The sequence below is a fragment of the Rousettus aegyptiacus genome, unplaced genomic scaffold (genome assembly GCF_014176215.1).
Source record: "Rousettus aegyptiacus isolate mRouAeg1 unplaced genomic scaffold, mRouAeg1.p scaffold_m13_p_7, whole genome shotgun sequence".
In the NCBI taxonomy this organism is placed as follows: Eukaryota; Metazoa; Chordata; class Mammalia; order Chiroptera; family Pteropodidae; genus Rousettus; species Rousettus aegyptiacus.
Window position 1 is genome coordinate 22,512,459 of NW_023416310.1, and position 22,579 is coordinate 22,535,037.

Genomic DNA, 22,579 nt, shown 5'->3' on the forward strand with positions numbered 1-22,579 from the left:
GCGGAGGGAACTGAAGAGGCCAAGACAGCAAGCACAGGCGGAGGGATACGTTTCCATGGGAACGCAGAATCTCTCCTGTAAACCCCGGCCTTCCCCTCGGTGTCCCGCCCCCTCCTTCCCCTTTTTCCCGTACCCTCCCTATTTTCCTTCCCTTTTCTCCTCCCCTTTTCTCTTCCCTGTATCTAGAGACCCTCAGCTCTAGTAATCTTACTACAGGTGCAGTAGACTGGTCTTATGAAACACTGTAAAATCTAACCGTTGATGTTGCAGCCGTCGCCGCCGTTCTGCTGGGGAACCTGGCCTAGACTACTAAGTGTTCTCTGGGGCTCATCAGAGGTAATTGGGAGTTTGGCCAAGGTGAGAATTCCATGAACCCCGCCATTCTGAGCAGTGGTCTCTGCGCTATAGGCCTGTAAAGGGATGAAGCCCTGAGGGACCGCTTGTCCCGCACTAACCCTCCAACCCTTCAGAACAAGCCACCACTTTTCACCAACACATTCCGAGTTCTTGGAGTCTAGGGAACAAAGAAATGGAGTTGTTTCTTTTTCTTTCTTTCTTTCTTTCTCTCTCTCTCTTTTTGTTGTTAAATTGAAATCGTGACAAAACTATAAATCTTTAAAGCATTTTGGCTAGTGGAAATGCTGAAATTATTCGCATTTGAAGCACAATTTATTTGTGCTTCCCTTCTAGTGCTTTTTGTTTATATGTAGTAACACATCCACTAAACACTCAGATACTGAGAACTAAGACTGAAGTCATCTTTGAGTAGCGGCCGCTTGCGGCTTAGTCACTCTATATCAAATATATGAAAACCTTTTATGTTAGAATCACTTAAAATCCCTTTTTGATTTTATACACTGCATTTGCCAGACATCAACTGTACAAATACAGATTTAACTTCTGTTTTACCATCCACTCCAAAAAACAAATACTTGAAATACATGAGTTGGAAATGTTCCACATAAAAGACGAAATATTTCGTATTTATATTTTTATTGTTTTGATCTACTGTATTTTCACTTGGTGTGTATAGGTGTGGGATACAAAGTAAAGGAAAAACGGCTTAGTCGAATAAGCCTTTATTCAGGTGAATAAAGTATGGATTCTCTTTAGATAATGCATGAGTTTATACATATATTTTTTAAAGATTTATCAAATTTTGGAATAGCCTCTCTCAAGGAAATCTCTAGCAAGAAAATAGAAGTTCTATAGAGTATGTTTGTCCTCCCTTAGTCTTATTGATTTTTGTTGTTACCTTCTTACAGGGTTGTTCTCAAAAGGATTAAACGATAAAAATCTTTTTACATACTCCCTGAAAGACAATACAATATCATTCTATAAAGCCTCACTAATTTGACTTTCTCCTATTAAGAAATTATGGAAATTGCTGTTGGATAAAACATAGATAACATTGAAAGATAATACTGATTATACTACATACCTTCTAATAGATCTCAATAACTATTTTTGGGGGGCCCTAAATACAAAGTCTATTGTACAAAAGGTAGTTTCTGAGCAAATAATAATGCAAACAATATGTAAAAAAGCAATTTTCCAACTTAAACTGCTTTCAAGCACTGACTGGCTTGCCTGCCTCTAGGAGACAGGTGCTTTGATAAGCTAATTACATGTTATTTCTCTCTATTAAAAGAGGTCTAAATCTAGGCTGGGCTTCGCTAACGTAGTTGCCATGAAAAAATAATAGTACTGTATACTATTTCTGTTCACTATTATACTGAGCACTCTTTCTCTAAGAACACTTAACCAATTCTTTTCACTGAATGTCAATCCAGATCATGAAGATTTTAATTGTACAGAGTACTTTTATTCCTGCCGATTCTTTTGAAATCAGCCTTACCTACATAAATTTTTGCCTTTAGGACTCTGTGTTAAATTAAGATCACATTCCCAGGTTTAATTTAAATGTGAAAGCTACTTACTTCAACAAATATTCTAATATTTCCTAATATGAAATACTAATTCTCAACATGCTACTATTGTAAAACATTGGTAATATTATTGGTAAGTTTAGGAAAAGGTGGGTAATTCTTAATTCTTTTACAGCAGCTTTCAAAATTTATCTGCATTTCCTAGATAAGTATTGCCAGAGAAGCACAAAAAAAGTTTTTATCTTATTTTCTTCTCCATTTCAGTTTCACTTTTAAGTCATTGGCACCATTTTAGCTTGGATGTGAAAACCTTAAAAAAAGAAAAACAAGTTTAGACCTTTGCATGTGTGTCGATTTTCTGATATAAAGAAATAATCTGTGGTTTCAAACACTTGTCTTTTAATATGTATTTCTGCATGTGCTGTGTTTGTATATATTGTAGGTCAATCCAGACAGGTATGTTCAACTGCAGCTTTCTTTTCTCTTTTCAACATTTCATAATCTTCTGTTTCCTCTTGAATGCTGTTAAGAATTCTGGGAAGAAAAAATTCTTAAAGGCATGTTTACAATTCTTTCATACTATATAAAGAAATTAACTTATCCTTAGCCAAATACTGGACAACGAGTAGTACTGAAGTATGGTGGGGTTGGTGCAACAGTTAAAGAACACCAGTGCTTTGACCAACTTCAAAGACTGAAACTAGGAAGAAAAATGTGATGCAAGAGCGCCCTGCTAATATAAATATTACCAAAATGAGTGATTTAGGAGTGTAAAGCAATCTAGGAAGAATGAGGCTTTCTGAGAAATGCCCGATTGTGTTAAAAAGTGTGAAACTATAAAACCATCAAGCCTTTAATCAATTGTGTTCCTTCTCTAAAAAAAATACTAGCAAAAGAGACTTGGTCAGCTAGGTGTCTTAACTGGAGAGCTAGACAAGCTTAGACTTAGAGTTTAGCCGTTTATTTGGCACTATCTTGGAAGGAGAGAAATTATGTTACTGTACTTAAAAAAATACTGCTAAAGACCATTGACTCCCCCTTTGTTTGGTATTTTGATCCTGATCTTCTAGTCCCTGGAAAGGATTATGTTCTGTAAATTAATAAAAATTGTTGTAGTTCATAAAATCTTCTAGTAGAGGTGTAATAATTAAGAGCATAAACTCATAGAGTGTAACAGTGATGGATTTGAAGTTTGGCTCCACTATTTAATAGCTGCCTACCCCTGACCAAGTTTTTAATCTCCTGGTACTTCAATTTACTCATCTGCAAAATGAGGTTTAATAATAGTACCTATGTCAGAGAGTTGTTTTAGGATTAGATGAGGTAAACCAAGTAAATAACATTACAAAGTGTCTAGCACATACTAAGTGTTCAAAAAAATGTTAGCTGATGGTGGTAGTAGTAATCATAGTCATAGTCAAAGTTGTAGTAGAAGGAGGAGGAGGGAGTCATAGTCTGACGAACCTTTGTCAGTTGCTAAAAATTTGATATGATCTAGGTACATTGACAAAACTGAAGTTTTGTTTCTGCAAAGCTAGGGTCTAGACTATGGAATATGGTGACCAGCCTTAGGTGGCCACTCCTTAAGACATCTCTGTCTCTTCACTCATTGGCTTCAGTAAGGGAAATTGTCACTTTTCTTCTTGACCCAATCCACAGAGAGAAAAACATTCTGACAAATATAAGAAGCAACAAGTCAGAAAAAGAAATTTTCTTCATGAAAAATAAATTCCCAGGAATCCCAAAATTAGATGCCAAAACCTTAAGGGTTATATGCAAATGTATTTGCCTGGAGAATGGGGAGATGGGTCTTCGCAAGCAATGAGGAAATTGACATTTTTTTATACAAAATTTAGTCTGCGAAGCTAATTTGTAAAGGATTAGGTACACCATTTTTTTTTTAAGCAAATGAAATGAAATCTCTTTCAAAGCCAATGACAAATGGATGCATACACTACAACTCTCAAATAGATAATTAAGTTTAGAATAAAAGAAATGGCTTGAAATTCAAGATAGAAGGAATTTTATTAGACTAGTCTAATCTCTTGTTTTTCAAATGAGACTAAGACTTAAAATTGCAAAACAGTGAGAGCCATGGTCCCCAAATCCTGCTACAAGGACTGTCAGTCTGAACTGTGATGAAAATTTCTCCAAATCCAGAAAAATAGGACTATTGTAAACCAGCCTTTCTTGGGAAGAACGATTCTTTATTCTGTGATTATATCTTACTTTTTCCCTATTAAAATGCTCCTCTGATCATATATATTTTTTTTAAATGAAAGGATGCTAACAGTAATTTGTTTTAAATCTCATGTTTTCTTGATAGGAAAAAGTCTGTCCATCTTCCATTTTTTTTTCAGATCTATCTAGTTCCCCAAATTCAAGAGTCTGGAATCTCTAGTAAAGAACAAAACATGAGTTTACCCAATAAAAAAATAAAGGTGAAAAAGTTCAGAAAAGCAAAACCAAAAATATCTATCCTTACTAAAAATGCATATTAAAACAACATACTTTTTTGTCAGGAGTGCAGTGAAATTGGCACTTATACCTACTAATAGGAATGTGAAAGAACCTATTTGAGGGTCAATTTGTCAATAGATTTTAAAATTATTAAATTGTATGTGCAGTAGTCCCCTCTTATCTGCATTTTCATTTTCTGTGATGTCAGTTACCCATATGGTCAACCATGGCCCAGAAATATTAACTGGAAAATTTCTCTCCTAATGGGGTGCATGACTTTTCCACTCAGAATTGAGTGTTTAGATAAATGTGTAAATTAACTTAGCTTTTCAATGATAGTGGTTACCATAGCTAATACCCTGAGACATAACTTAACCTTAAGGCATAAAGGCAAGCAATTTAATTAAAATAATTCCTTTAAGGCTGTCCTCCTTGTCATTTTTTTCTCATATATAACATATTTTCCCTTTTCCTTCTGTGTGAAAATTCGAATGTCTTTTCCTTTGATTATTCTCCTCTGCTTTTTACCTTCCCCTCCTGTCTTTTAACTTACGAAGATACAAAATTAAAGTACATTTTAAAGTATACTTGTAATTACTGTGAAGTATTGTAATAATTGTGATTAAAGTGTTGGTTCACTGTTTTTACTTTTTAAAATAGATTAATGAAACCTATTGTGTTATTATGAAATTAAATAGCTTGCTATTTGTAATTGGTTTGCCATTGTGCCTACCGCTTACCCCACCCTCCTACCAAGATACCACAGTAATGCTGTGATAACAACTATTACATTTGAATTTATTTTCTAACTGCAACAATGCTAGGAAATCTTTCTAGTTTACCTAGCACTTTCTATGTCCAAAGTCCTACCCAACTAATTATACTATTTCATTAAGACCTAGTTTTCTGTGAAAATATATGCAAGTGTAGTAGTACTAAGAATAGCATGGAATGGCTTTTTCATTTCTATAATCTTTATTTTTTGGTCTGAACAAGTCACTCCATCCTCAGTCTTGACTAGAGACCTATGCAAATACATTCCCCTTTCCAGCCAGATTTTTGCTCCCAAGACCTTTCTAGAGAGAAATTTTACAGCTATCACAGTACAGTTCTACAACACAAACACACAAAAGCATGATTGTATGAAAATGATAGCTTGGAGGGGTGCTTACAAAAAAATTTTAAAAACCTCTTCCATTTACAAAGGATTACTTCACACTGTTTTAAAAGAGTATGTTTTCTTCAGTTCATTCCAAATGATTTGAACTTTTCAGAAATACATCTTCTAGGTAAATAAAATTATCTTTTTTTCCCCTTTGACCTAGATGAGAATATCCTAATGCTGCACCTCACAACTAGTAGTTTGTTTGCCTCCATTATAACAGCAACACCTCAGGCTGTGGAAGAAGTGACTCCAGGAAGGAGAACAGGAGCTGCCCTCATCACAGCCCCATCACTCCACTGCAGTTATTTCCCATCTCTAAAGTGGGGAAGCAAATATGTCCCTTATCCTATATAAAAGAGAAAATGATAAGGCAGCTGACTTAACACCGTTTACTTTATGTAAGGAAGAAAATGATAAGGATGACAAGTTCGAAGATGCCTATGAAATTATCCCTGTGGCAACAACAATGAATCTAATATCCTCTCTGGAAGAATGCACAACTGGATTGTATTTATTTCTAAATAACAGATTCTCAGATGCCATAAATCTCATTCATCCATGGTCGAAAAACAGCATATATCATGCCCTCATTTATGGTATCCTTATGGTTGTCAAGGCCATCTTAACTTTTGATCCACAGGATATACAGATTGGAATGACTGCTGCAAAGGAAGCTTTGAAAACCTGTAACAGTTTCCGAAGAAAAGCTAGGATAACAAGTTTTTCTCGTGTGGTGGGTAAACAGGGAATAAAGGCTATCAAAGAAGAGGAATTGCATGCAGAAATCTGCTATGCTGAGTGTTTGATCTTGAAATCCACGATAACATTTATACAGGAGGAGAATATACTTGGTTTTCTTAAAAGTGGGATCAGCATTGGGTTAAGTTACCAAATATATAAAGACTGTCAACAAGTATTAACACAGATACCTAGCAACCAAAGCAAAACTTACAGACACCTGGTTGGAGGAATAAAATTTGGACTTGGAGCATTCAATTTGATATTATCACTTGTGCCACCAAAGATACTTAAATTACTCAATATCGTTGGATATTATGGTAATAGAGAGGCAGGCTTGGCTTTGCTTTATGAGAGTGCATCTAAATCGCATATAAATAATATCTTAAGTATTTTGGCTCTACTCTTTTATTACAATTATATCAATGTAGCTTTTGGTATTGAAAAGGGTCACAATTCTACTATAGAAGATCTCTTCCTATTCTACCTCCAGAAATTTCCAAAATGTGTCATACTTAAATTTTTCCATGCACGTTTTAGTATGCTGAAAGGAAATTTTGAAAATGCACAGTTAATATTAGAAGAGTGCATTTTTCTTCAGAATGAATGGAAGCAGAGTCATCACCTCTGTTACTGGGAACTTATGTGGTGCCACATTTTTCTGCAGGATTGGAAGCAGGCTTACTACTATGCCGATCTGCTCTCTCGAAATAGCAGGTGGTCCAAAGCAATATATTCATACAGTAAAGCTATACTACTGGCTTTGCTTCCTTCTGGTTTTGCGAAATCAGTCGGTGAGGACATGAACTCTCTCTTCCTCAAAGTAGATAGCTTTAAAATCAAACTGTTAGGAACTTCTGTGCCAGTAGAAAAGTTTGTTGCTGAGAAGAGTCAGCGCTATGGTACTACTACAGGCTGGTTTATAGCACAGCCCATTCTGGAATTCATTTATGCCTGGAGTGGTTTCCGAGTCATGAGCAAAAAACTATGCCTTATTTCATGCTGGCTATCAATAATTGACAAAGGAGAAGAATTTTTACAAGAAAATCCAAATAAAGAGTATGCCACAGATGACATAACCTTGCTACATTTACTAAAAGGTCTGTGCCTGAAACACTTAGGCAAATATTCAGCAGCTGAGCAATACTTTAATCGTGTCATTCAAAAGGAGAAATTGTTAAAGTATGACCGCTATTTGGTGCCGTATACATACTATGAACTGGGAATTCTATACTATCTGAAAGGAGATTATGCCAGTGCAACAAAAAACCTAGAGAACATAAAAAACTACAAAGATTATTCAATGGAAGGTCGATTACAATTTAGGGCTCACATAGCCCTTGAACACATAGCTAAAGAAAAGTGATTTAGACACAAAGTGTGGTTTTGTTCATTATGAGTGAAGTATCTACAGTCAGCGAGGTAATTGACAGGTAGAAAAATCATTTCTTTGTGGAAGAAATAAATCCAAGAAGAGGCAGCTGCTAAGACTCTGACCAGTAACATGAGAGAAATGAATTTCCCCTTCCTTCTCCATACCTTTGAAATGGAATGTCTTAGACTGGCAAATGGAGTAATGCACATTCTCGAAAAAGAAAAGGCAAATGATGTACATTGTAAAATATAGTCTCATATAATTATGACTTCATCAATCATATTGGAGAACATTTTCAAAAACAAAAAATATTTTTTAACATCTCACTAGATAATGTATACAACTCATAAATAAAATAGGACAGGTAACTATACTAGGAATCCCAATGCCCTGTAAATGTTTTTATTTAATCGTTAAAAAGACTTTAAAGTCTTACTAACTTTTCAAAATAATGATGCACTGAATAGCTTAGACTCAATGGTTTTGCTCATACACAGTAATTTTTATTGGCTTTTTATACCAGAGAAGATAATTTCCCCTGTGTGCTCAGTAGCATATTGTACCTTTTTTCATTAGGAAGCTCAAATGTGTGTCTATAATTTACCACAGGATAGAGAAGAAAGAGCACCGTCCCCCCCACACACACCCTTTGAAGATAATTGGAGGAAGCCAAGAGGATAAATGCAGTGGGTAGAAGAAAAAAAGACTAGGTAGGCTGTTGGAGGGAGAGTTTAGTAACCCTGTAGCCTTCCCTTAAGCTGCCCTCTCTAAAGTGTAATTCCTATTAAGACCAGCTTTCAATATAATTAAACCATTTCTATCTATCCTGTTGCTACTGTTAATGGGCTAATCTGAGAGTAAACGGCAGCTGTAGGAATGGGATTTGGTATTGTTTTCTCCGCCTAAGGGATAAAAATTAGTCACTAGTTTCTAGACTATTAACTGGCTGGGTGTATCTTTATTGCAGTCACCCTTGAAAACAGCAGTTGTTGGGAAAGTTTGCTTTGCCTAAACAAATGAGTGAAACACATCATCATAATGCTTCCGACCTAAGGAAGCAATATGGATACATTTCTGGAATGTATCCCTGTCTTCCAGATTCAGAGTCTCTGAGAAATACCTCCCACCTTTTTGCTTGTTGACCTTTCCGTTCTATGTCTTTTGCTCCTAACTCTCATTTACAGAATGTCTAAATAGGGTGCAATATAATTAAGTTTTCATCTACTAATATGCAATCCCATTCCAGTCTTGCTTCCAGAAAATACAACTAGGTCCCTTAGTTCAGAATTTTGGTCATTCCCACATTCTTTGGTTACTCATATTATAGATGGTCTCTTCGTGCAAATGAATCACAGATTCAATCAAATTTATTTTATTTCACATTTAGGGTGAGTAGAAGAGCTTGGAGGAGGTATCTCACTGTTGCCTCCCTGTGCCATAAACACAGATAGTGCTATTGAAACTTTTTATTCCATGAAGAAATTTTCTTATCTAATTTGGTACATACAATAACTATTTGGAGGCCCAATATCTTGAAAAAATGAGGATGAACAGGGGATTACGAATGAAAAAAAAAAAAACTTAAAGACCTAGCATCAAAGTTTTTCTCAGCATGCCTTTGTCCCCACTGATCACTAAATCCTGTTGATTTTTGCTTTGAAATATTTGTTGAATCCACTGTTTTCTCTCTTTATCATTTCCATTGCTATCACCTTAGGCTAGGACTTAATTTACTCCTGTCTGGAATACTGCAATAGTTTTTAGGAACTCAGTAGTGAACATCTTTTTTTGTTCCAGGACAATTCCAGGGAAAAATAAAAATGGTTAACCCCACTTTATTTTTTCCAAATCAAAATAAAATCTACGTAAAATCTATATTCTTACCTTTGAGATTGATTACCTCTTTGAATAAGAGGACCTCAATGGGGGAAAAAAAATGGCACTGATTTTTATCCATAAAGATATCTGGTTATGTATGAGAGGCAATGACACAGAAGCAGTTTTCTAAACTTTAACACATTACATTTGTTTAGTGTGTTAGGGTTCACAAAGTCTGTTCAAAGCATTTTCATCCTAGGAAAACGATCCTATCTTCACTCCACTGCTAGGGAACGGGAAGAGGCTGTGAAATCTCTCTGGGTCGGTCGGGCTGGATAAGGCAGATAACCAATCAATTTGGAGATACTGCCTCCCTAAAACTGGATTTCCATTTTGAAAGTATTTCTGGAAAATTTTCCCTCCTAATACCACTGTTGTGTTGAGTAGAGAGGCTATATTTTAAAGTTTCATACTGTATATACTCAATACTTCTCTATTTTCCCCTCATCCAATTTGTATCCTTTCTAACACACAATCATTCATTCCATCACTCAAATTTTCCACATTCTCTTTATTCACTCATAAAATGAGTTAATGTTTGAAAGTTCTTAGAATAATGCTTGGCATATATTAGGTGCTATATAAATTATTAAGAAATAAAAATTCAATTCAAATTGAGTACCTACTCTAAACCAAGCAATGCTCTAGAAGTACAGTATATTATGGTAGGAAATAAAACAGATATGACCCCTTCCCTTTGAGGATTTACAGAAATTACTAAGTGAAAATTTAGTGTGTGTCTTAGTCATGAAAATTTAGAGCTGACATTATCTTGGGTCATCTAATCCCACATTTTCACTGATAGAATAAGAAAACCGAAATCTAAGAAGGCAAATGACTTCCAAATTCATAAAGAGGGTAGGAGTACAGTCAGTGGTGTGCAGGAACCACATTATACTAGCCCAGGAGAGCCCTTTGTTAAATATATATAAATTTTTTGAGCCAGTTGTTAAATCATTGGTACCTTTAAATCATCCAGGATGGAGTATTTATACCATAGAAATCAGCAAATGGTATAAATGAAGTTTTCTCTTTTCAGGAAAACCGGTTTACCTAGACACCAGATTTAACCAAATTGAAACCTAGGTTGCTACAACTCACACTGCCCACTGATTTCACTCTGACCCACACCTTCTTTGACGATGTTCTGTATCCCACACAGAAATTTTTGAGGGTGGTTTGCATTGCCTATAAATCAAATTCAAGACCTACCTCTTTAAAAGCTTTCTAAGAACGCTTTCTCCAACCCTTCCCATTTACTACTACCTCTAAGTAGAATGATAGCTTACTTGTTTCCAAGTATAAGGAGCCATTATCAATTCCCCAAAGACAAGACATTTTTAAAATTGTTTTGAATTCCTAGTTCCTAACAGAAAGTGTAGCATGTACAAGTACACAATATTTGCTTGATGAATAAACATGGACATAAAAAAAAACGGATGCTTCTAGTGGGTTCTATTTGTTAAATAAATGAAAAAGCCAGAACGTTAAAAAAAAAAAATCTTAGGTGTATGGCCATGCTACCCTGAACAAGCCCAATCCCGTCTGATCTCGGAACCAGGGTCAGGCCTGGTTAGTACTTGGATGGGAGATCACCTAGGAAGACCAGTGCTGTAGGTGTAAAAAATAAAAAAATAGGGATTGTAAGCTGACAAGGTCCTTGCAATCTGTGAGGTCAACCAAGGGTTGCCTCATCTTAAAAAAAAAAAAATCTTAGGCCAAAATGACTGGGGTTATTTTTTTCTGACCTTACCTTGCATAAAACAAAAACAAAACAAAAACAGTAAATTACCACCACCCTCCACTGCATTTTTTTATCTACTGTTAAGACCTAACACAGTGAATTAAAATTTTTGATAGTTTAGCCAGAGGAGACTGGGTTTATTTTTGCACCATGATTAAGAAAGATGAACATTATAATACTTTTTACAGTTTTTAAACTTAAGATTTTCTTCAGCTCATTTAAGAAAATTTTCTTTAAATAAAAAAAAATTCTTGCTAAAATTAAACCAAATGTACTCTAAAATATAAAATAAGCACTTTTGGAATTGGCAGAGGAAGGGGTTAAAATTGTGTGTGTGAAGGTCTGAGGGGGAGGCAGACTTTAGGAAGGAGATGAAGAGGAACTGGGGAGACAGAAAAGTAGAGACTGTGAGAGCAGGGACGCCAACTGGCATGAGGTATCCACAGGGATCCAAGGGTATGGTGTTGACCAGCGAAAGCAAGTGGCACTATTTCAACTCGGTAAGGACCGGCTACAGGAGAGGGCGATTCTAAGAACTGGTATTTAGGGAATGGGCGGGGCTCAGTCTATTAGAAGTCAGTGATTCTCATCAGTAGGTGCTGGAAATGAGCCTTTAGCTTAGAAGACTAAAAGGAGAGGGGAAAGAAGGGAGGGAAATTGCCTTTTTCATCAATTAAGTTAAACTTGAGGCTAGCTTCTACTTGTAGACTATGCACACGCTTGCGCACGTGCACACACACACACACATATATACACACACACACAGACCAAAGTCTTACTGTGAAGTATAGATAGAAGGCTTAACATGCAAATAACTAGTTGGTTGCAGAATGGTTGTAGCTATTTTGAACTGGATTTTTATGAGGTCAACTGTTTCCCTTCACTCGGGTATTTATATTAGGTCTTTGTAGATTTACAGACCTTTAACTGGCAAAATCGAATTTAATCCGCTAAAGCCACATTAATATAATCAGCCAATCATTTAATGAGTGAAGATTGTGGGAAGAATTATTTGAAATGATGACAATAATAAACAATATAGTACTTCAAGGATTATATGGAACTTAAATCTCAAGTAGTAAGGAAAAATCTGATTAATTTTCGATGTTTTCTACATCGTGGTTTGATAGTTCCCTAATTCAGTTTTTGTAAAGCACTCTTGATGTTCACATTTGCGGGAACTCAACATTTACCAGCTTGTACCATTTTTTAGGATGACAGTCAAAAAAAATTCTGGACCATGCCAGGAGCCCAGTAAGTACGCGAACAGAATTCTGTGCTGGAAGGGAGTCTTTTGCACTTTTCCACTTGAGGTGGGGTTGTTTATAGTCTTTGGCTAGGTGGAGTTCAACCCAACCTGGTGCTTTTCTTTCCAGCTCCTGCACCTCCTGCAGGGGTGTACCAAGGGCACATCCCAAAGGAGCGGGCATCTTAATTGCCTTACACAGGCCAAACAAGAAATACCTTGGCTCTGTCGCTCTTCTCCAAGACACTTTCACTTCACACTTCCAGGGCTTTAGGATTTACCAGGAGGGTTCATGTGCTTTGAATCCATGGCGCAAGTGGAATTCCATTTCTACTTTCAACGAGGAGCTGGCACAAGCATTTTACTTCTAAAAAAATTTTTTTTAATGTCCATCGTGGCAGTGAAGAGGAGTGGCCCTAGCGAACAACCAGGCTTATTTCTATTATTACACAAAAATGTCGATCCCTGCCAGCACCCTGCACCCCGCCTTTAACACTCCAGGTCCCGCGACTCTCACATCTCCCGGTTTGACTGAGGCCAATGACTACAAAACAGAGAATTTTGGGAGAAGGAAGTGATGACATGGCGCAAAGCATCCTGGACCGAGGCGGGCTCCGCTCCAGAGACTCCTTCCTCATAGCGTGGTTGTAGAGGGCGGATCGTTTGTAAGAGTTTTAACTAGTATTTTTTTTTCGTTTGTCGGGATTAAGCGTTAAGTACCACCTGGTCTGAGCACGGCTGTAAGTACCATGCATCTGCAGGCTAAGCCAGGAAATCTGCGCTCTCGAGCCACAGTTGCTGCATCTTCGTTTATGCATTTTCAAAACAAATTTTAACAGGAAACCGTCACAAATCTGGGGCCTCTCCAGCGGCATCCAAGGGAGACGTGGAGCCAAAGAGCGGGTGGGTGAATAGCAGAGTTTTCATTTTCAGTTTTGGCTAAAAGTGCTATAGAATGAACTCCTTTGATCCAAGGAGTGTGGGGTTAAAGAGTTTTATGCATCTGCAGACCAGAGTTCAAAGCCAGCGAGAAGGCGCTATGGAATGGCATTGGGGTGAATAGAAGTATGCCAGATGAGTTATTTCAGAATGGGCCCCGCGGCGACGTGGTGTCCCCTTAGCGTTCAGGCTGAATAGTAAATACTGTATTAACTGTTTTCCTGATATGGAACTTCGGGCAAATCACAGATGTTCTTTACTTCTAGGATAGAGATTAGGGCTAAGACGTTTGCTTGAGTGGAACGTCTATATTAACCGAAACGGTGGTTGTTTTAGATATAGCCAGCTGGTCGCCATGAATGAATGGATGAAGAAAGGCCCCTTAGAATGGAAAAATTACACTTACAAAGAAGTCAGAGTGACAGCGAGTGAGAAGGAGTATAAAGGATGGGTTTTAACCACAGACCCAGTCTCTGCCAAGTGAGTAATGGGTCCTGCTTCCCAGAAATTATGATACACCTTTGTGCTACCTCTATGTTATACCCAAACTCAGAAAGGAGATAATGAAAGGCTAATTATTCCCATGTAAGAATTGCATTGCCTTTGAATCTAACTGCAACTCAAACTATGGATAACCTTGTTAAACTAGTCAGATTTGTATAAATGAGACACTTATTACATTTTTATTGGAAAATTTCAAAATACACAAACGTAAAGAGAATGGTATAACAAACATCAACCTTACCCCTCCTTCCACATATTTTAAAGCCTATTACAGACATATAATTTTGTTTATAAATACTTCAGTATCTCTTAATAGATATGGATTCTTTAATAAATATAAGCATAATATAATATGTAACAAAAGTAATAATTTTACTATTAGCTAAATCCTAGTCTGAGTTCATATTTGCCTGATGGTCTCAAAATATCTTTTTATATTGGTTTATTATTATTTTTGATCTATCTGTTAAGTATCTTAATCTATAACTCTGAATTTTCTCTTTAGTGTTCCATGTCACTTATTTTTTGAAGAAATGGAGTCATTTGTCTTATAGAATTGAACACAATCTGGATTTAGTTTATTGTATTATCATGGTGTAGTTTATAACTTGTATTTCCAATAAACTGGTACGCATATCTAGAGGTTTGATTAGGATCAGATTTATGCAAGACTACTTTAAAGGTGGTGATACACATACAGAAACACTTCTATTTTGAAATGGGTTTAGTTTTTCAAAAAATTTGTAAAAAAAAAATTAGAGTATCCATATATCCAGCTTCCCCTAATGCTAGCATCCTATATAACCATGACACATTTGTCAAAACTAAATATTTATATTAACTGTAATCATTTGGAATTTACCGTTGGTCTGTTTTTCTTCCTGGATCCAATCTAGGATCCTACATTACATTTAATCATCATGTGTCCTTAGACTCCTCCAATCTATGTCAGTTTTTTACGACCTTGACGCTTTTGAAGAGTACTCTGGAGGTATTTTGTAGAATGTTTCTCAATTTGGGTTTTTGATGTTTTCTCATAAATAGACCGGGTTTTTGGGAAGAGGACCACAGAAGCGAACTTATCATATCACATTGCATATCATATATCATTTTTCATGTCGTATTTAGGATTTTTGCATTTGTATTCATGAATTAGCTTGTCATTTTATTTTTTAATCCTGTCCTCTGCTTTTGGTATCAAGGTAAGGTTATAGTACCTTCATTACATTAGTTAAGGCATAAGTTCCTTTTTATAGTCTCTAGAAGAATTTGGTTAGATTAGAAATGTTTGATTCTTAAAAATTTTATAGAACTTGTTGTTTAAGCTGTCTGAGCCTTTTCCCCTCCTTTGTGGGAAGTTTATAAACTCATTATTCAATTTTTATTTAAAGATTATAGGACTATTTACATTCTTTGTTTTTTGAGTTAGTAGAAATTTATATTTTCTAGGAAGTTTTCAGTTCAAAATTATTGGCATAAATTTGTTGTTAATATTTTATGTTGTTGATCTTTTCTGCCTTATTCCTAATATTGTTTATATGTGCCTTCTTTCTCTTTTGTTATTAATCTTGCTGAGTTTTATAAATGTTATATATTTTTTTCAAAGACTCAATTTTTGGCTTTGATGATCCTCTTATTTATTGACTCTTAATTTTTATTTAATTAATTTTGTTCTTATTTTCTGTGGTCCACTTTTTTAAGGGGAGTTATTCACTTTTATTAACTCTAAAAGTTAAATCTGTATGCTGTCTTTTCAGTACACATTTGAGGCATTTATAACTCTAATGCTTTAACTGCATTCCACAATGATTAGCTTTAGGCTGAACAAAAATTTTAGATGTGTAGGACCCTCAGTGAATGCTTACTGAACGAATGACATTAGGTGGTGATAGGATTAATTTTAAACAGGGAAGAGCATTCCCTGTTATTCCAGTGACCTGTCAGGGTTGATGATGCCTCTCATTCCATTGCTTCTTCCATAGTTTTATGGGCCTTTAGGTTTTTCTTTTGCAAATCTGCTCTGAACTTACTTTTCCTCCAAAGTATTGTCCTCGTGAACTTCCTTGAAGATGGAAGCATGACTGTAACCGGAATTATGGGACATGCTGTGCAGACTGTTGAAACTGTGAATGAAGGGGACCATAGGGTACGAGAGAAGCTGATGCATTTGTTCACATCTGGAGACTGCAAGGCATATAGCACTGAGGATCTGGAAGAGAGAAAGAACAGCCTGAAGAAATGGCTTGAGAAAAACCACATCCCCATCACTGAACAAGGAGAGTCACAAAGGACTCTATGTGTGGCTGGGGTCCTAACTATAGAACCACCATATGGTCCAGAAAATTGCAGCAGTTCTAATGAGATTATTCTGTCCCGTGTTCAGGATCTTATTCAAGGACATCTTGCAGCTTCTCAATGAGAGGCCAAGAATAATGGATGCACTGAAATAAGACTTCATTTTTTTGTTTTGAATGTTAAGTCCATCATATAGGTTAAGGCACACAAGTATGTGTGTGTAAATTTTAATTCTTTGTTTTGGTAAAATCAGAAATGTGGATTATGAGTGCTACTAAGTGAATTGGGGCAATTCACATGCAACAAAATTAGCAGAGGGACATCACAACTGTGATCGGGCTACACCTCCATTTTTGTTAGGCAAGAAATGTTTTTGGAAAAAATGTAACATGTTAGATTCAATATAAAATGTTAAGTCCTGTGTGTGTTTTAAAATATTTATTTTGGGGGTTATAATGATGAAATAGTTTTTGAATCAGAATATTTGTTTTGGTTGAAACTTGGAAGTTTTGACTATTGGTAAAATCTTAACATGTAAGACTTAACTCTCAAAGGCTTTAAAGTGATCACTGGCTTATATCTGAGGAAGAAGGTAAATGTGATAGGTGAACTCAACCCCAATTCCTTTTCCTGGTGGAGTCAGCCCAGGTGTCGGGCTCATGGTGCTGTTTGTTGTCTTCACTGAGGGGTTGGGCTTCACTGAGGAGAGAGAATACAGAGCGTGTTTCACTCCACTTGACCCTTGGAAGTGAGTCAGGGACCAGGACTCAATACAGAGCTTTCTGGCCTAGAAAGGCATCTCAGATTATGAGGTTTTTTTGGGGTGTGGGGGAGGCCGGTGGGGGAGCGGTCTTTTCAGGAGCATGTCTGGAATGACCCTAACAGTCTCATATTAGAACTCTTGAGTCCCTGACTCCCTAGGAAAGGGGTCAGCAAAATTTGGGCCCTTGGGACAAATCTAGCCTGCTGCCTCCATATGTTCAAGATTTACTGGAACACAGCCATCCTCACTAGTTTACATTTTATCTGTGGCTGGTTTTGAGACATAACGGCAGAGTAGAATATTGTGATGGAAACTCTCTCTGGCTTATATTTAAGAAAAATACGGCCCTTCACAGAAAGCCCTTCCCTCACAACTTTAACATTCCATGATCCTAGAAGTGAAATTTAGTGCACCGCCTTTCTCTTTGTGACTAAGACTCTCCCACTCAAACCCTGGAATGTCTTCGGAAAGCAAATAGGGGAAGGGGAATAAGAACAAATTAAACTTTGCATGGAAAAAATTCTGAGAAAATGAGGCCTTGGGAAGAGATCAGCCATGTAGAAAATTAGCCACAGCATCATTCAGGTTTAGTCTTTGGCCTAGTGACAGGTGCATTGGTGTTGGTTGATTTATTTGCTGTCCAACTAATGAGCTGGGGACAGACAGTCTCTTGGCAACTGAGTCCTCTCTGATTATTTAAACAATTTACCTGAGTGCTGAAGAGGGTAAATGATCTGACTGTGCCAAGGAAACCTGCCTGCTTTAGGGAGTTGCCCCAGCCAGTTCCTCAGCTATGAGTCTTCCCCCGTGAGTTTAACTTACTGGTTTCAGATCCCTTCTCTGGTTCCAGATGCCCAGAGGGAGATTTCTTCTCCAAAGCTGGCACTGTGCGCTGCCAGCTGGAGGCACTGCCAGGTGGAGGCGGCAGCCAGGGCAGTCTTTGAGCACGTTGGGTATCAAGAATACTTTTCAAAACAAAGGTGGTTACGAATTTCATTGAGTAGTTTTTGATTCCCTTGGAGCAGTTTCCAGCCTTTGCACTGATTTCTGCTATCCCGTTGTTCATCTGATTTCCTAATTCACTCCACTTTCTCCTGAAGATGTTAGGGCTGAAATAGGTTTTTCCATGAATTGAGTTTCTAAAAAAATTATTAATGAAAATTAAAAAAAACATTCACAATCATTTTATTTGATGAGAACTGATGGAAATTTCAAGATGCTGCTTGAAAGTACATTCTAGAATGCTCATGTCAGGGGTAAGGATTACTATAATTCATAATTAATTTTTGGGAGTAATTAGAGCAGTGAAGGACTCTACATATACTTAATTGCTTCTACTGCCAACTGGTTTTTTAAAACCACTTTATTGAAGTATTAACATGCAAAAGGCTGCACATATTTAATGTATACAACTTGAGTTTGGAGATAAGTATACATTTGTGAAACCATCACCACTACATATGCCATGGACATATCTATCACCTCCAAAAATCTTCTGCCTTTATTACTATACAGTTGGTTTTTATTCTTCAAACAATATTAAAGTACTTTTATTAAAAAATTATTCTGGCACCTATATATGCTTTTTACTTTTGTATATTTCTTTAATCCTTTACATTTTTTTTACATATTTATTATCTATATATATAGTTTTTCATTTTTATTTCTGTAGTTCTCATAATTTAAATATTTAGGAAAATATCCTATTGTGTTGATGAACTACAATTTATTAAAACAGTTCCCTCGATTTTGACATGTGTTCTTCCTTTTTGCTATCATAGATTGTTACAAAGAATATCTTCAGGAATACATCTTTATTGCTGTTAATCAGACTTTAAATGCCTAGAAATGAAAGTACTGTGTCGGTATGAACACATGTAGGTTTTTCCTTGTATTTTTAAGTGGTTTGTGCTGCTTTACATTGACAAGAGCAATAAATATATATACAAATTTCATCAGACCCTTAATTTAAACAAATTAAACAATTTGTTTAATTTTTGCTACTGAACAAAATGGTGTTTTAAAGTTGTTTCATCTCTATTTCTTTATCATTTAGCATTTCTCCATGTGTTTATTTTCAGTATGGGAACTGTTTGATTCATATCTTTTAAAAAAATCTTAAATTTTCAAGAAATTATTTTTTTCATCTTATGTTTCTTTGTGTTTCTAATTTCTAGTCAAATGGATCTATGTTAATAGATACTGTCATTATAGCATACTGCTTTTCTACTGCTTTTAACTTATTTCGATGTTATATTTACAGAAAATTTGCAAGAACAGAACAGATAATTCCCATATATTCTTTCTCTAGCATATATTAACATTTTACCACATTTGCATTTTCTGTGTATGTCAGTGTGTGTTCATTTTTTTCCCCTGAACTGTTTGAGAGTAAATCATGGACACAATGAAAAAATTAGTACACTCTCTTGAATGACCATAGTACAATCATCAAAATAAGGAAATTAACATTGATACAGTACTGTGATTTAATACAGACCTTATTCAAATTTCATCTATTATCTCAATGTCCTTTATAGCAAAAATAAAAAATTAAAAAAATTTTTTTCTTGGCTCATGTATTGCATTCAATTGTCATGTCTCTTTAGTTTCCTTTAATCTGGACTAGTTCCTCAGTCTTTCTTTGACTTATATAACAGCATTTTTGAATACAGGAAAGTTATTTTGTGGAATAACCCTCAATTTGGGTTTGTATGCTTTTATTTTACGATTCAATTCAGTATGCATTTTTGGGGTAGGAAAACCCTGGAAATGACTGTGTTCTTTTCAGTACATCTTATCAGGAGGCACGTGATGTTAATTTGTCCCATTTCTGATGATGTAAACTGTGATCACTTGGTTAAGGTGGTGTCTGTCAGGTTTATCCACTGTAAAGTTGCTGTTTTTCTTTTTGTAATGAAAGGTATCTTCATACCTATTTTTAAAAAGAGCTTTACTGAGGTGTTATTAACATTGTAAAATTCTCATTCAGTGATTTTTACTAGAGTTGTGCAGCCTTCATCACAATCCATTTGAAATATTTTCATCATCCCACAAGATCCCTTATCATGTTTGCAGTCAATTCCCATTCCCACTCTCAGGCCCAGGCAACCATTAATCCACTTTCTGTATCTATAGATTTGATTTTTCCGTACATTTCACATAAATGGAATCATACAATATGTGGTCTTTGTGTCTGGCTTCTTTTACTTAGCATAATGTTTTTGAAGTTCATCCATGTTGTAGCATGTATCAGTGGTTCCTTTTTATTACTGAATAATACTCTTATGAATATACTCCATTTTGTTTATTCATTCATCAGTTGGTATTTGGATTGTTTCCAGTTTTTGGCTATTATGAATAATGCTGCTGTGAACATTTGTGACAAATCTTCATGCAGACATATATTTTCATATATTTGCACCAGTTTACATTCCATCAGCAATATATGAGGGTTTCGATTTCTCTGCATCCTTACCATCAGCACTCGTTACTGTGTGGTTCCAGTGGTTATGAAGTGGTCTCTCATCTTGGTTTTAATTTGCATTTCTGTAATGACTAATGATGTTGCGCATTTTTTCATATGCTTGTTGAGACATTTGTATATACTCTTTAATGAAATGTTTACTCAAAGACTGCACATTAAAAATTGAGCTGTCCTCTTCAGTTATAAGAATTCTTTATGTATTCTAGATAAAAGTGCTTTGATATGATTTGCAAACATTTTCTCCCAGTCTGTTGTCTTATATTTTCTTAATGATGTTTTTGAACTGCCTAAGTTTAAAAAATTTATTACTTATAATTTGACAAAAAAATTCTTTATAGATCATGCTTTCAGTGTTTTAGCTAAGAACTCATTGCCTAACCCAAGGTCACAAAGATTTTCTGTTTTTAAAAGTTTTAATTAGCTCTTAAACTTAGGTTTATGCTCCGTTTTGAGTTAATTTTTGTGTGTGGTATGTGTTAAGGGTCTAAATTCATTTTTTTTGCATGAGGATATCCACTTATCCCAGTACCATTTGAAAAAACTTTTCTTTCTTCATTGAATGCCTTGGCACTTTTGTTGAAAATCAGTTGATCATAAGTTTTAGGAATTTATTCCTGTACTTACAGTTGTGTTCTATAGATCTATATGTCTACCCTTATGTAACATATTAATTACTATAGCTTTACAGTAAAATTTAATATCTATACATATAAGCCCTCTAACTTTTTTTCTTGTAAAAGATTGTTTCACAACTCTGGCTTCTCTGTATTTCCATATAAATTTTGGATGAGGCTGACAATTTCTGGAAAAAAAATCTGTGGGATTTTGATAGGGTTTGTGTTGAATGTATAGATCAACTTGAGGAGAGCTGTCATCTTAATGTATATAGAAATAGCTGGTTTTTTATATTGATCCTGTATCCCATAGCCTAGCTGAATTCATTTTTCATATATTCACTTTTGAGTTTTTTTCCCCTTTACTTAACATTAGCCAAATACATTTGAAGAGGGAGGAGGCCATAAATTTATTCTCTACAGCTTCTTCTTTGGTAATGTGCAGAAGTTGCTCACAAGGTTTATAGAAGCACACCTAATTTTTGAACAAGATGAGAGTCTTAAAAAGCAGAATTAAGATATTTGATGCAAGCCGTTAATACTTTTCCTTTTAATTTCAGCATCCAGTTATCCAGTCTTTTTAGAATCTTCAGAGGCTCTTGCAAGGGGTAAATTATATTTCTGACTGAATTTATTCAAGTAGACTTTATTTCCTTATTCTGTTTTTCTTGCATTCTTATTTATCTTAGTATCTTGAGTTCCTACAGTGACTGGCACATAGTACCTGTTTAAAGTAAGCTGGTTATATTGAGGTATTTCTGCAACTCCAATATGGGTCTCAAACTAGACATGTTAGCACACATTACTTAAAAACTGGACAATCGGCCTCCTTTTTGATTAGATTGCATACTTCAATTAATGCAGTCTTAGCCATGGTAAATGTAGAAAAAGATGACATAAAGATTTATGGGCTAGAAATAATGGGGACAGCTGGAGTTTAAATGGGACAGTGCACAGGTAAATTTCAGAGACAGAAGGGCAGCAATAACATAAACATCCATAATTACGGACTGTTTTGTTCTGGGTCCATAATCAGTGGATTAGTTTCCTCATATGGGATGGGAGGTGACCACTGTATAGTGTGGTCTCTGATTTGTAAACACATCTGTCTTCTAAAGAACTTAACACACCTTCGACATTCAATCTGGTAATCTTACTAATAATCAAGTGCTGTAACAGATTTTTTTCTAGTTCAAAACTATAGAAGAGATACTAAGCCTATAAATTATAGTTCCTAATGAGGCTTCATGTTAACATTTTATAGTCATATACCTATAAAAGTATATACCCCCCTCGCCCTTTTTAACCCTATTTGTGTTTTAGCATATTGGCTAAAGTCTACTATGTTGAACTCTATTAAGATAACACAAAGATAAAGTAAGGGTGATGGTAGTGGTGGTGGGGGTAGAGAGAGTGTGTGTGTGTGTGTGTGTGTGTGTGTGTGTGAAATCTCTTAATGTGCGCCTAAGTGTTAGAACTTGA

The 22,579-nt window shown here is 35.7% G+C and overlaps 2 protein-coding genes across 3 annotated transcripts; both read left to right on the forward strand.

Moving 5' to 3' along the window:
- Positions 1 to 11: 11 nt before the first annotated feature.
- On the forward strand, positions 12 to 10,970 carry LOC107519524 (tetratricopeptide repeat protein 39B). Its single transcript, XM_016162324.2, has 2 exons — positions 12 to 357; positions 5,675 to 10,970. The coding sequence occupies exon 2, from the start codon at positions 5,849 to 5,851 to the stop codon at positions 7,616 to 7,618; it is 1,770 nt and encodes a 589-aa protein (XP_016017810.2). The 5' UTR covers positions 12 to 357; positions 5,675 to 5,848; the 3' UTR covers positions 7,619 to 10,970.
- Positions 10,971 to 13,103: 2,133 nt separating this feature from the next.
- GEMIN6 (gem nuclear organelle associated protein 6) lies at positions 13,104 to 16,714 on the forward strand. 2 transcript variants are annotated; one of them, XM_016162251.2, is made up of 4 exons: positions 13,104 to 13,235; positions 13,335 to 13,398; positions 13,771 to 13,914; positions 15,982 to 16,714. In XM_016162251.2, exons 3-4 carry the CDS (start codon positions 13,790 to 13,792, stop codon positions 16,355 to 16,357), a joined length of 501 nt encoding a protein of 166 aa, XP_016017737.1. In that variant the 5' UTR covers positions 13,104 to 13,235; positions 13,335 to 13,398; positions 13,771 to 13,789; the 3' UTR covers positions 16,358 to 16,714. The 2 variants fall into 2 exon arrangements, with proteins under 2 accessions (XP_016017737.1, XP_016017746.1); XM_016162260.2 differs by lacking the exon at positions 13,335 to 13,398 and having other exon boundaries at positions 13,109 to 13,235.
- The last annotated feature ends 5,865 nt before the right edge of the window (positions 16,715 to 22,579 follow it).